The following is a 14,340-nucleotide window of genomic DNA, read 5'->3' on the forward strand; positions in this document are numbered from 1 at the left end:
ACGAACTGAATTCGCCAGGTGGCCATTCCACGAAATGTTAACTTGACGGTTGCGAGAGAGCAAACAGAAACTGAATAGGCCTTACCGCAATAAATACCATGCAAGGCATGGTGCTAATTGTCCGTAAGACAGTTCAATGGATGTTACTACCAAACAACTGACTAAACCGTAGTAAATGACTACACAACATTTCGTGTACACAATGGGACGTTACCTAACGTTAGGTAAAGTAGATTGACGTTACTTAACGTTGTTGTGACATTTTAAATGAGTTACTTGTGACCGACTTATCCTAGTCTTGCTAATGAAACCAAGTCGCGCTACCAGTTAATTTCCCTGCTGCGACACTCGATCACGTGACTGTCTTATCTATGAGTGTGGGTGACAAAATTGCAGTTTTGCAGAGATCTTGGGCACTCTAGAGGCTACGAAAATGGGACTACTACGGGATGAACTTCTCAAGTCAATATGGCACGCATTCACAGCTTTGGACGTGGATCAGTCTGGGAAAGTGTCCAAATCCCAGCTAAAGGTAGGCTTTAAAGCTTAATACTGTAGTTGACTTATCATTATGGAGTAGCATTAACAAATTATTGGCATTTGATCAGTAAACCAAAATAAAACAATTATAAACTGAGATTTACTCAGGTTGATAATCAGGTTGTCTAACCCACACAAAATGTTAAGATCCGTTGGACAGAAACTATTTTGAAGCGATCGCAAGCGCATTTCAAACTGAGCATCCTTCAAAAAGGTTTTTATGTTGAATGAAACCAATAAACCAGGTCCTTACTATCCTTAACGATTATTTTTGTTTGTGGACTGTATTTGTACTATTCTATATTGAAAACTACAAGAAGGCTGTCAAATTGTCAAGGCCTTTCAGTCTATCATATTTCATGGCTTTTAGAAAGGACTCACGTACAAGGCTTGTTTTTCCACTCCCCCAGTATTGAGAGTTGTTAAGGAAGCAAAACAAACCAAATTGGAGTGTTTTTTGTGTGCATATTCTATTGTCTTGTAAGATTTTTGGGGTGTCTGGATGTAACATCCATAATGTATTTATTAGCTTCACTATCTTGCGAATGTAGGCTACCTTGTTTTGTTTGCATTTTCTGGGGTTTCTTCTTTCGACTTTAGTCCCAGTAATTATTTATATTTTGAAAATAAATTTGTTAGGGAAAAGATATTCTGGAATTTATTTCTCATTATATAGCAGAACGTTTCAATAGAAATGAAAATGTGGTTTGTAAGTAGCCTAGTCGTGTTTTAATTACATTTTATCAAATGAAAGATCCACAAGTATGACTTAATCAAGTGTCTACAAAAGTGGATTGGCAGTATAGTCACATTTTTTCCATAGTACGTTCTCTATATTCTAACATTCAAATGTATGTTGAGGCAGATAATCATTGTAGGCTATGATCGTAAAGACTGGCAGGGAGATTAAGCTGATGACCCTCAAAACTGTGTCTATGTCTGTACCATAAAATCATGCTGAGTGGTTGAAGGTAGCTGTTTTTATGTACACAGCATTGCTACAGTTATTGTTATTTGGATTGGCAATTTATTGCAAATAAAAAAAAAGAATGGAAATTTCTCAGGGACATAAGTATTCAGACTCTTTATTTAGAACTTCAATATTAGTGCCTTTTGGCAGCGATCAAAGCCTGGAGTCTTCTTTGTTATTCCTATATCAGCTTTTTACACTGGATTTGGGCAGTTTCTCCCATACCTCCTTACAAATCCTATCAAACTCTGTGTATATTGGGGAGGATCAGTAAATTGGGATGATCAGGTCTTCCCACAGATGTTCAGTTGAGTTCAAATCCGAGTTATGGCTGGGCCACCAAAGGACATCCACAGACCTGTTGTCCCGAAATAACGTCTGCACTGTCTTGGCACTGTGTTGGCTCTGTGTTTCAGGTTGTTGTCTTGCCCAAAGATTAATCTTCACCCCCTGCCTTGAGTAGTGTGTGCTGTGAAACAGGTTTTCTTCAAGGAGTTCTCTGTCTGTTCATTCTTCCCTCATCCTGACCATCTACCAGTCCCTTCAGCTAAGAAGCATCTCCACCACATGATGCCAACACCACGATGCTTTCCTGCAGGGATGATATTAGCCATTGTGATGAGCTGCATCTTGTTTTTATCAGATTTAGGCCTTGGCATTTTTGCCTAATAGTTTGATTTTGGTCTTATCAGAACAGAGAATATTTTTCCTCATACAGCCTTAACGACTCAGAGAGCATGTCCTATGCTTTTTACTCAGGAGTGACTTATGCATAGCCACTCTACAATAAAGGCCTGATTGATGGAGTGCTGTAGAGATTGTTGTCCTTCTGGTATGTTCTCTTAACTCTGCAGAGAAACTCTGAAGCTCTGGTTGAGTGGCCATTGGTTTCTTGGTCACCTCCCTGACCATCGTCATTCGTCACAGAGTCTTCCAAAGACCATGGAGCCTTCCAAACCTCTTTCATTTTTAAATGATTGTGTCCCTGGAAACTTTCAATGCTTTAGAACTGTTTTATACCCTTCCCCAAATCTACGCCTCCACACAATTTGATCTCAGAGCTATATGAAGAGTCCCTTGGACTTGATGGCTTGGTTTTTGCTCTGACACACATCTTACATAGACAGGTGTGTGCTTGTGCCTTTCTAAATCATGTCCAGTCAGTTGGATTTGCCACAGTTTGATTACATCTCAATGATGATCAAAGGACTAAGAATACATCTGAGCCTAATTTGGAGTGTAATGGCGAAATAATCTGAATACCTATGTGAGACATTATTATTTTTCCTTTTTAATTAATAGGCACACATTTCTAAAAACAAACTTTTTGCTTTGTCATTATAAGGTATTTTGTGTAGATTGATGGCCAAACAAAATATTTAGAATTAATTATATATTAAGTCTGTGACAAAGCAAAATATGGGGAAAGTAGAAAGTGAATGGGTCTAAATATTTTCCCAAGGCGCTGTATGCCTTGACAGAATCTGCTGTGTAATGCTTGTAAAAGACAAGGGGGACTGCTTTAGGAGTTTCCTGTCTGGGGCTGGATGTCTGCCTGGTCTGTGTGCCAGCTAGCCTGTCTCTGTTAAAGACACAGCCAGCTGCCTCCACCAAGCTGTAGGAAAAGACCCTGGCAAGGTCTGTGTTCTCACGTAGCTCTGCGTTGAGTTTCAGTCCCTTCAGAATGTTGTCAAGTAGCTCATTATTAATATCGTTTTTCAGACAGTCCAGTTTGTCCTGTTTGTCTAGATGTTTGTTAGTGAAATTTTGAACTAAACCCTATTCCCTCAACATCACATCAGTGACTTTCAAATTTGTATATTCTTTGAAAGTTAAAAAGAAGGAAAAGGAAGAACACTTGGGCAACAATGCTTGAAGTGACTGCAGTGTAATAATTTTTCATGCATGTCACTGTTATCTATGACAATATAGAATTTCTCCACAAATCATCACTTTGAGAATGTGGGTCTTATGCATTAGTAACATTTATTTTCATATTCATTAGACACTAATAAAAACAGCATGAACATCCAACTTACCCGATAAGGTCCAGAGGACCATAGCCGGCGGGGGTATGGGTTTGACTTAATTCATTTAGGTGAATTATGTAGAACAAGCTTGCCGCGAAAATGATTGTTCAGATCTGTATCAGCAGACGCTGTGTAATATGCTTCCTAGCGTAGGGTGCATCGGATGGATGAGATTACTATGACTGATCTGACTACCAGACTGCAGGACTGATCTGACTGTCTCTACAGGTGCTGTCTCACAACCTGTGCACTGTGATGAAGGTTCCCCATGACCCCGTGGCATTGGAGGAGCACTTTAAGGATGACGACGAGGGCCCGGTGTCCAACCAGGGCTACATGCCCTACCTCAACAGGTTCATATTGGACAAGGTGAACAGTGATGAGTGCTTAGCTTTGTCTCAGGTCTGTCTGTGCTCTTTCCAAATGCGTTGTCCATTGCCAGTACTTGACGAGAGGTATGATAGCGCAAGCAGACTGGCTACTCTGCACCTGTGTCATCCTGCTTTCTGCAGCAGAAAACTGAATTGACGTCATGTTTACCCCTTTACCTCTAGAACAGTCTACATTTGCTAGGTTATGGATTCTACAAGGTGGGTGAAACATTGTACAGGGCTGTTGGTTCCATGCTAACTTGCGTCATTGAAGTTGCTGCCCATTGGCTGGGAAACATCCATGCTGCGAACAGCCTGTTCCAGAACATCGCAGAAAAGCTTTGTTGATTTGAGGTTAGGGAACTGCGCGCACAGAGCCAACATCATTTAGAAATGTCTGCGAATAAGTAAATGTTTTGGTGATAGTGTGGTGATTGTGTGCCCATTGGAGCCACTTAGTGTTGTTTTTAGGTGATAGGAGTGGGACCCCGTCTGGTTGTCTGCTCTAATATTATATGAAATGGTTGATGGAACTCTGAAAGTGCTGTTATACTTAGTTGGTAAAACAGTCAGAAATGAATAGTGACAGTGTGTACATTTGCCTCATATACAGTATGTCTACCAGATAAACAGCATATTATAAGCTACTTATTGTGTACATCATTTGTGATGTTATTTTTAAAATTCAAGCATTACCAAGCTTTTGGTAATTTATTCCCAGATCTGGTTAACACCAACGATAAAGCAATTGATGGTCAATCTTTTTGTCCTGAGTTCTCTATTTGGCACAACATCAGATATGACCCACATCTGTAGACTTACAGGGATTGCCAACTGTTTCCATAGCAATAACACTAACACTGATGTCAATTAGTAAACTGCTTGAGTCCTAGCACTTTCCGTGCCTTTCTCCTCCAGAATCTGACTTGAATTGAAATTAAGACACACAGAACATAATGTTTGTACTGCACATCCTGTGGGTTGATACATCCTGTGGGCTGAGGGTGAGAAATATTGTAATACTACCAACCATCTCTAATGATATTGCATTTACTTGTGTAAAAATAAAATAGTTGAAGTTGCTTTGTGTGACGGTAAGCTTTCTTTATGTTAATTGCAGGTTAGGGATAACTTTGATGTACTAGAGTTCAACAATGTGTGCTGGACATTGTGTTTCAAGAAAAACATCAACATGAGCCATCTTCTTGTCTCCAACGATGATGCTTTCAAGATCTGGTGCATCTTTAACTTCCTGTCTGAAGACAGATACCCACTGGTCATTGTCAGAGAGGAGGTGAATGACAAGACAACACTTGTAAACATACAAACATTGTATTTTGTTTAATTATTGGTGTAGCAGTACATTTAAAATAATGATCATTCCTACCACATGACTGTCTTCATGTGTCCACCCTCCTCCCCCTCCAGATTGAGTACTTCCTGCGGAAGCTAACGGAGGCGATGGGAGGTATTTGGAACCAGGACAAGTTTGATGATTACAAGGTCATGTTGAACAGGAAGCAGCAAAGCCTGAGTGCTTGGGAGCTGATAGAGCTTGTGGGCATGGGTCACTTCAGTAAGGGTATGAACCGCCAGACCCTGTCCATGGGCATCTCAGAGGTCTTCCAGGAACTCATACTAGATGTGCTCAAACAGGTTAGCATGCTGACTCTAATCTCACTACTCTGTTCATGTGAAGTGCACTACATTTTGACAAGAGCTTTTGGGGCTATTAGTGGACCATCATGGGGAATATGGTTCCATTTGGGACACATTGACCTGATGGTGGTCAAAACACCATTACCCTTACATGTAAATAATGCTGTGTTCATTTCTGAAGGGCTACATAATGAAAAAAGGCCACAAAAGAAAAAATTGGACGGAGCGCTGGTTTGTGCTTCGACCAAACTCTATATCGTACTATGTCAGTGAGGACCTAACTGACAAGAAGGGGGACATTTTGCTGGACCACAACTGCTGTGTGGAGGTATTAATGCTGTAGTCTTCCACTGGTCACACTCACTGCCATTTACTCATACACAACCTGTAGGGCTAATGGAATGCCTGCTCAGCTTATTTTGTTCACCAACTTCCTTTATTATTGTTAATGGGGTCAAACCAAGGAAGTGTGCAGTGTGTTTGACTTGCTCTGTCCGCAGTCTCTACCCGACAAGGAGGGGAAGAAATGCCTCTTCCTGGTCAAGTGCACCGGCAAAAGTTTTGAGATCAGTGCATCAGACAAGAAGAGGAAACAAGAATGGATCCAGGGTATAGCAACTACTCCCTGAAAACCATCTTAACCCATTATCTAAATAAGCAGCGCCACTTTTTCTCTCGCCACTTTGAGGTTTACTTTGAACTTGCTCTCACATTTGCATCGCTCTGTCTAAGCTGTGTGTTCATTAGGGTGTAGGGCACTGAGGTGAATAAATCAGCCAGGCCTTTCTTTGCCCTCCCCGTAGCCATCCAGAGTTGCATCCAGCTGCTGAGGTTGGGCCTGCAGTCTCCACACCGCGAGGCCAGGATGCGGCGCCGGGAGCTCCGGGAGAGACAGCAGGCGGAGCAGGATGAGCTGGTGGAGAGGATGAGGCTGCTGCAAACAGCCAATGAGAACAAGCAGATAATGCTGGAGTCAATGAGGAAGGTACTCGGTCTCTTTATCGGTCTCTCTCTCTCACTGTAGCCCTGGTTCCCTAACCTCAAATCTTTTCAAGTTAACGGGCATGAGAAACCTTTGTACACTTTCCCAAACAATCTGTATAGACAGAAACAATAATAAAAAAAAACATTTAAATAATATGTCAATACAATTTTCTATTCACCCAAGCAAGGAGTGACTGTTGCTGTGCCGGAGGTACGCTGTAAAGTGCAAAACGTGCGCCCACAGCACTTTGTCCAGACCCCTGACTGAAGGCTAATAAACTCACTATGCAGTTTACCTGGTAAACCACAAAGTGCTTTCCTCTGAACATGTGCTGTTGCTGGTGATGGCAAAATAGATGCAAGTGTGAGATATTAGTTGCTTCTGAACCACAAAACTATTTTTAATCTGATTCAGTTTGTTTGTATAACTGAGCCAAAAACACTTCAGAACCATTCTCTTTACGTCCCTGTTCATTCCACTCCAAACCTCAGTAAACACAGGGGGTATCAGTTTGTGACAGGGGAATGATATCTCGGACACAAATCTTGCAACAGTTCATCTAAATAATAATGTAGTGTAGAAGTTCCAAGAAGTGGAAAATATGAAAGATGAAATAAACAATATCTATAATATTTAAAATAAAATATCTGTGTGATTCACATTGTTAAACCTGCTACTGTTCACACAGCTGTATCGTCCTCCGTCTGTCTGCTCTAAAGGATGATTCATTTAATAAAACATTAACATTTCTGCCTTAAGAAAGTTGATTGGATTCTTTCGTCAAAGCTAGGCTTGTACCGACCCAAGAATTTCACAGAAACCTGTTACTCACATTCTTGCCCATCACTCAGTTGAGAAACTTCACAGACTGAATTATTCATTGTCCATCAGAGTTGATTGGAGTATTTACTGTATATGCTGTAGTTATATGTTTGGCTGATTTATAGTCAGTTGGAAATTATATGATACGTTCTCCATCATCTTCTCCTGAAGGTAAAACATATGGGGTAGGTTTTGCAGGCACACATTAAGCCTAGTCCTGGACAAAAAAATATTTGGAAAATGCTTCATTATGTCTCAGGTCTGTGTAAAACAAACTTGATGAAGACATCCAGTGGCTATGGGATGGAGGTGTGTCAGTTATAGACAGAATGCTGAGTGTCTGGTAGACTATTCTCTCCGGCATTCAGTTATACTGGAGGCTAATGAACGGTCAGAGCTGCCCTGAGTCGAGAAGAACCCTCCCCCAGCTGTGTCCTTTCCCTGGCCTCTGCATACAAATACAATTAGGAAGTAATTGCAAGCATATTTCTTTTTAGACAAGTTAACATTTTGGAATGAGATTTTGCATTAGATCGGGAAATGCATCACAAATGCAAATTTGCTGTTATTTTTATCATGGACACCTGTGAGATTGCTGAAGCATGTTATCTGTCAGACTATGCACTTCCTCATTTGCTCATTTATCTTGAGGCCCCAGTTTCTTCTTTTTGGTATTGAAATATTTTTTTGGTCAAGTTCCCCACCCCTGTCCAATTAGATGTAATTTCTTTTATTACTCTGTTGACACAATTGTATAATGAAGAGCTACACTAGGAAAAGATGTGGGAGGTCTAATAACTGTAAAACGTGTCTGTTTCACTGAATAGCACCAGTCTTTGTTCTTTAAGACCAAACATTAAAATCTATTTAGTTTAACTTTAAAGGCTCTTTCGTTCATGAAGTTCATTTGTCCTTAGTTCACTAGTCCTTTTAAACGCCTGTTGAAATTCTCTTGTGAACAGTTTAGTTAAGGCAGTCCTGAGTCTAGTGGGAGTGCAATGGCTGAATTATGCTTCTTCTCCTTTGGCTCCTGACAGAAACTGGAGGAGGCAGCAGCAAAGGCGGTTCTGGAGGAACACCGGAGAAAGCAGACCCAGTCTGACCTACAGGACCGCTACAGAATGGACCTGGAGAGAGAGAAAATGGTAACCAGCCACAAAGTAGCTCTGTGTTCAGCTCGAGCAAGAGCTCAGAACCGCTACGGCAGCGCGTGGCTCAGACAGAGACTTCTCTCGGGACTTTGATTCCTTGTTTATTATTCATTCTCACAATATGTGTGACAGGATGGTCTGGAAAAAAAAAAATACCCTGCAACACAGCCAAGGCCCCGTGTTGAGGTGCTTTTCTTCTGTCAGGTGCGTCAGCAGATGGAGAAGCAGGTGGCCCAGAAGTCCAGTGAGGTGGAGCAGTACTTGCAGCGTGTCCAGGAGCTGGAAGACATGTACCGCCGTTTGGAGGACGCCCTGGAGGACGAGAGACAGGCCAGGCAGGACGAGGAGACCATGCGCAAACTCCAGGCCAGGTTAGATGCGCCGAACACGACACACGCGGACGGTAACGCTATGCGCCTGGTTACAGTGTATAGGTTTAGGGCGTGTGTGTGGGCTGCAACACCACTGGACGCACACGGCGCGTTGCCTGTTCCTGTGTGTACCCAGGCTCCTGGAGGAGGAGTCAGCCAAGCGGGCTGAGCTAGAGCAGATCCACCTGCAGCAGCAGAGGGCCATCTCCCAGACCCAGGCTGAGAAACAACAGCTGGAGAGTGAGCGGCTGGCCAAGGAGACGGCCCTGCAGGCAGCAATGCTGCAGCTGGAGAATCTGGAGAAAGAGAGGCATGGGGCGCTAGAGCAGTATGAGGTCAGAACACCCTGCCTAGGTTTCCGTATGGCCCCTACGGACAACGCCGTCTATTCTCACTACCATTAAAACGTGGCTTCTCATTTTGGTCCCGAGACTCCATGTTTATATTTGAGATTACTACTATGTTAGAAAAGTGATTCATCCAGTAACTAATGATTACTTTCTTACCGGTTAAACGTTTATTTTGGGTCTGGAATAAATAGCTACAAGACCTGGACAAATGTTTTGCTAACCCTCGAACAAGTGGTTTCTCCTGTGAAACATAGACTTAATGTAGATTCAGAATGGAAGTACTTTAGGCCTAAATATTTGTATTTTGTATTGTTGGTGGTAGCTGTAGGTCCCTCTGTGAGCAGCCATTGGTTTTTACATTACATTTTACATAAGTGAAAAGGCAAACTTGGAATGTTGGAACCAGTAACAGATAGTCCCTCCCTGACCACCACCTTGAGTATGCTTAACTGACCTCAACTGTCACAAGTGGTTTGGCGCCTAACTAGGCTTCTTCTCAAATTCCTCCTTCAACTGTTTACACCTCACAAAACCATCACGCTCTGCACTGTCATCATCTTGTAGTGATTACACTGGGAGCTGTATTTAAAGAACATTAGCAAAACATATTTTTTACTTTTTCTTGGCTTCAATGAGAGATACGGATAAAGCCTGTGTTGATGTTACAGATGGTGACAAAGAAACTAGAGCAGGCAGCTAATAAGACCAAGACCTGGAAAGACAAGGTGGCCAAGCATGAGGGATTGGTCCGTCTCATTCAGCCAGGTGAGAAAGAGAGAGGCCAACCAGCATCGCTGTGGTAGTCTTCCTCTGAATATTTATGTGATGCTCTACTCACCATACTCATATTATAATGTAATGAACATCCTTGTTTTATTGATTTATTGTTTCAATATAACCTGTGATGGTTTTTTTTTTCTGTCTGTGTCTGTCTGTGCTTGTCTGTGAAGGCGCTAAAGGACCTCAGAGGATGACCAACTGGGGCCCAGCAGCCTTCACAGACACTGAGTTAGACCTGAGAAAGAAGTCCTGGCAGGAGCAGAAGAATCACAACCAGCCAACCCAGTAGACTATAGATGGTGCTTTTTACCTGATAGTCATTACTGTGACCTTGTAGCGACATCAGTATTCTGTTGTCTAATTGTTATTAATTAATTGTGTGTTGTTGCGCGGATCATGAAATGTTCCCAAAATGACCAGATTTTGTAGAAATACCTGTTGAAGGATTCTGGATTTCCTGCCTATTCCATCATCATTCTGGATATCTTCTAACCTTGAAAACCTTGGACTTGAGGGAGATTTATGACCTTTTTGCAGCTCTTTGACATTCCAATAGTTTGACCATTCCCGGTCTGATAACAGAGGTTTCTAACCAGGCAATGGAAATGTAGGTATTGAGTGGATAATATGTAAAAAAAAAAAAAAAAAGGAGAAACTAATAAGATTTAAGTAATTTTATTTTGAAAATGCAAATGCCTAACTAGCATATTGTGTAATGTATATTTAAGGACATTTGTTGATACAGCTGTCTGTTTTAAAGGGTGAGGCCTGTGAGAATATTATGTGTTAGAATGTACTCCTTCCATAAACTAGATATGACATGTATTATACATATGGCTCTGGGTTGGGTATGCTCAGCCTTGGTATGTGTTTCATACATTATATTTGATAGCAGTTTTCCCCCTTTAGTCTAACCATTTAAAATGTAATTTCCTGGTTTGCCTCTAAGAACTGTGGAACCTTGAGTAATATTCCCATGAAATACTTGGCTGATGCCCTCTTGTGGTTTTATGAGTTCTGTTGGCTCTGGTATAACTCACAGTAACATTATACTCTAGTGGGCTGCTGGAGTCCAAAGCTTGTGTTATCGTAGTCAGGTGAGGTTAAATTGAACCAAACATAGTCGGGTGTGAGCTGAGCTCTGTGTTTGTGTGTGTAATAATTAGTGTTAGTGCAGTGAAAAGTCATGAGATGTTACTCTGCAGGGATAGAGCTACGCTGGGCTCTAGTGTTTCTTTGCAGGCTGATAACTGCTCAGGGAGACCTGGTCCATAGTAAGAAAGGGGAGTAACAGGCTGTGAGCTGGGTTCCATCCACTCTTGCGAAACCACGAGGGCCTTTGGCTGGGATCCATTCTTTGTCTCCTGGGGCCTCAGTTCCTGCTCCCATCTCCCCCCTACACCACATCTCTCTCAGCCAGGAGCTCCAGCAGCTGCAGATTGATGTAATAGATGATCTACAGAGCCTCAATGGGATGGCCTGGACATCTGTTGTTCTTAATCTGTCCTAGCAGGTTGAGGTTCTTCCTTTCTGAGCCAGTCTGCCTGAACAAACCTAACCAGGTGAGACTGATACAGTACCCCCCCATTCATAAACATGTGTTTTTCATTATAATACTGTTCTTGTTTGTGTCATGTCAAATTAAAAATAATCAGACTTTCAACTTTCTTACTTTAGATTTGTCCTGTGTGTTTTTGTATTTGCGTGCGCACGTTTGTGCGTGAGAGAGAGGGAGAGAGATATCTGTAACTGGACTTAAAAATATTTCTCATTCATGCACTTACAGCTTTATATGAAAAAATAAAAATATGACCAAAAATTATTCCTTGTAAGATTACATATCTCTCCTGTCTATTTGTAATGATGTAAACTAAAAACCATTAAAACTAGAAATCTGTAATATAATTAAACAAAAACTATTGACTCTATTAACCTAACCCTAATTCACAAAACTAAATTGATGTTAATAGATATTTTAGAACATTCTATGAGATGGTATTTGAAGTGGAGGGGACAAAAACATACCTTCATTGCTGTTAGAACCATGTCTTATCATTCCAGTAGGGCCATTACCATAAATAACACTAACTAGAAAAAACAGGCAATGCCGCAAAAACAACAATTGGTAACATTTGGAAGTAATGGCAAATGTAGCTTACCTTTAACCTGTTCAATACCCAAGATAATGTAACAAATCTACAAATTCGTTATATGGGAGTATTAAATCCAGCAACATCACACTAATATCTATAGGTTAGAACCAGATCAGACAATATTACGGAGGAATTCTTTAGTTATAGATCCTGAAAATTAACCCGCAAACCATTCAATTCATCCTTATGGAACGACCCCTGACCCCTGTGTAAAATATGAGAGCTTGGGAGTTGAAACTATTGCTAAGAATATGTTACATGGAAACTAGTCTTGAAGTAGTTGCTGAAGTAGCTTGGCTGTATCTTTATCTGAGGCCAAGATATGGCCAAAAATCTATACAATTATTGTCAAAATCGCCATACAATTTTGACTGTTTGTGACTGCACTAAACATGCAACCATACCAAAATAACAATAGGTAACATTTTGGGAGGATTAAATCTAGCAACTCCACACTGTTATCTGTAGGTTGGAACCAGATCAGACAATTCTACTGTGGAATTCTTTAGTTATTGATCCTGAAAATAAATAGATAGGCTACCTGTCTCCAGTGTTTTCGTAATTAAATGTAACATTTTACAGATTATAACAAAAACTACTTTTTGTAGCATTGAAAATGGAAGAGGACAGTGATAGCCATGTGTTAATTTATGAACAAAATATAAAATAGAAATATTTATTCAAGAAGAGAGAGATGATAACCTAGAGGCCCTACAATACTTCTAAAGAGAGAGAGAGAGAGAGAGAGAGACAGACAGAGACGGAGACACACACACAGACACACGTAAGTTCACATCTGGAACTTACTAAGTCTAGGTAGAGACCTTGTTTCAGAGTCAGAGTCAGAGTCAGTAGTCGGGCTATGGAAAGATCTGCAAGGACTCTGCCCAGACTTCTGCCTTTATCACAGTTCACATTCAACAATGATTATTGAATGCTGCTGATTGAGCAGGACCGCTCTCATGTACCCCCATTCCGGGGCCTGTGCTATCGCCTGCTCAGGTTGCACTTGGTGCTGACTTTACAGGGAAGCAGATCAAAGATGTGGATGGGAGGAGACAGGAGACCTGGCCGCTTAGCATGTGGAATCATAGATCTGTCAAGATGGAGAAACATGCCAAGTACACATGTCAACAGCCCTGTCACACTTTCACAACAGCCATGCTACAGTATAATACACAAAGTCAATATCACAAAACATTTTTTTCCCTTTACTAATTTTCTTCTCTTTAGGAAAGACTCAAAGATGAAACATTCTGCTTTTTATATTTAAGCCATTTGAAGGACAGAAATATGAGTATGCATAGCTGAAAGAAAACAGTCTGTCTAAGACTCCCAATATTGATCCAATCTAGTTCAGAGTGACTATTCATGTATACAAAGAGCTTGGCAGGCGTAAACAAAAACATGAGACGTATGTGATTCTATTGTATCTATCTTTCTTGTGGTTGCTCCAGTAGCTGTGCATTGAAGCCTTTTTTTCTGCACTGAGTGTAATTTTCCAATCAACAATTTTGTCATTGTGGAGAAAAGTGCAATTTCAGGGATGTGAAATGATTTTCGTCCTAATGCTCCAATCCTCACCTGCAGTTAACCAGTTGATGTTTCTGGCATAAAAATAACATATTTGTCTCATACTCAAATATGTTATTTGTCAAATTAGATACTTGTTTTGTCTTTAGTGATGGGGAGAACTACTCTATATGGCCAAAAGTATGCAGACACCCCTCATTATTGAGTTCAGGTGTTTCAGCCACCCTCATTGGTCACAGGTGCATAAAATCCATCTCATAGCCATGAAACCTCCATAGACAAACATTGGCCGTACAGTAAGTCATACTGACCTCGGTGACTTTAAAAGTGGCACTGTCATAGGATGCCATCTTTACCACAAGTGAGTTTGTGAAATGTATGCCCAACTAGATCTGTTCTGATCAACTGTAAGTGCTATAATTGTGAAGTGGAAGCGTCTAGGGGAAATAACAGCCCCACCACAAAATGGCAGATCACGAAACCTCACAGAGATGGGCCGCCATGTGCTAAAGAGTGTAAAAATCGCCTAGCATCTGTTACACCACTCACCTCAACTGCCTGTGGTTGCAACATCCGCACAAGAACTGTGCATCCATGAAAACCGATTCATGAAATGGGTTTTCAT

At 41.1% G+C, this 14,340-nt stretch overlaps 1 protein-coding gene across 1 annotated transcript; it reads left to right on the forward strand.

Moving 5' to 3' along the window:
• The first annotated feature begins 274 nt into the window (after nt 1-274).
• LOC105015287 (SWAP switching B-cell complex subunit 70) lies at nt 275-11,700 on the forward strand. The gene is made up of 12 exons (XM_010878325.5): nt 275-532; nt 3,769-3,909; nt 5,032-5,205; nt 5,340-5,567; nt 5,752-5,898; nt 6,071-6,179; nt 6,374-6,555; nt 8,415-8,522; nt 8,733-8,899; nt 9,036-9,234; nt 9,918-10,014; nt 10,200-11,700. The coding sequence occupies exons 1-12, from the start codon at nt 434-436 to the stop codon at nt 10,316-10,318; spliced, it is 1,770 nt and encodes a 589-aa protein (XP_010876627.1). The 5' UTR covers nt 275-433; the 3' UTR covers nt 10,319-11,700.
• The last annotated feature ends 2,640 nt before the right edge of the window (nt 11,701-14,340 follow it).

Source organism: Esox lucius, chromosome 2 (genome assembly GCF_011004845.1).
Source record: "Esox lucius isolate fEsoLuc1 chromosome 2, fEsoLuc1.pri, whole genome shotgun sequence".
Classification (NCBI taxonomy): Eukaryota; Metazoa; Chordata; class Actinopteri; order Esociformes; family Esocidae; genus Esox; species Esox lucius.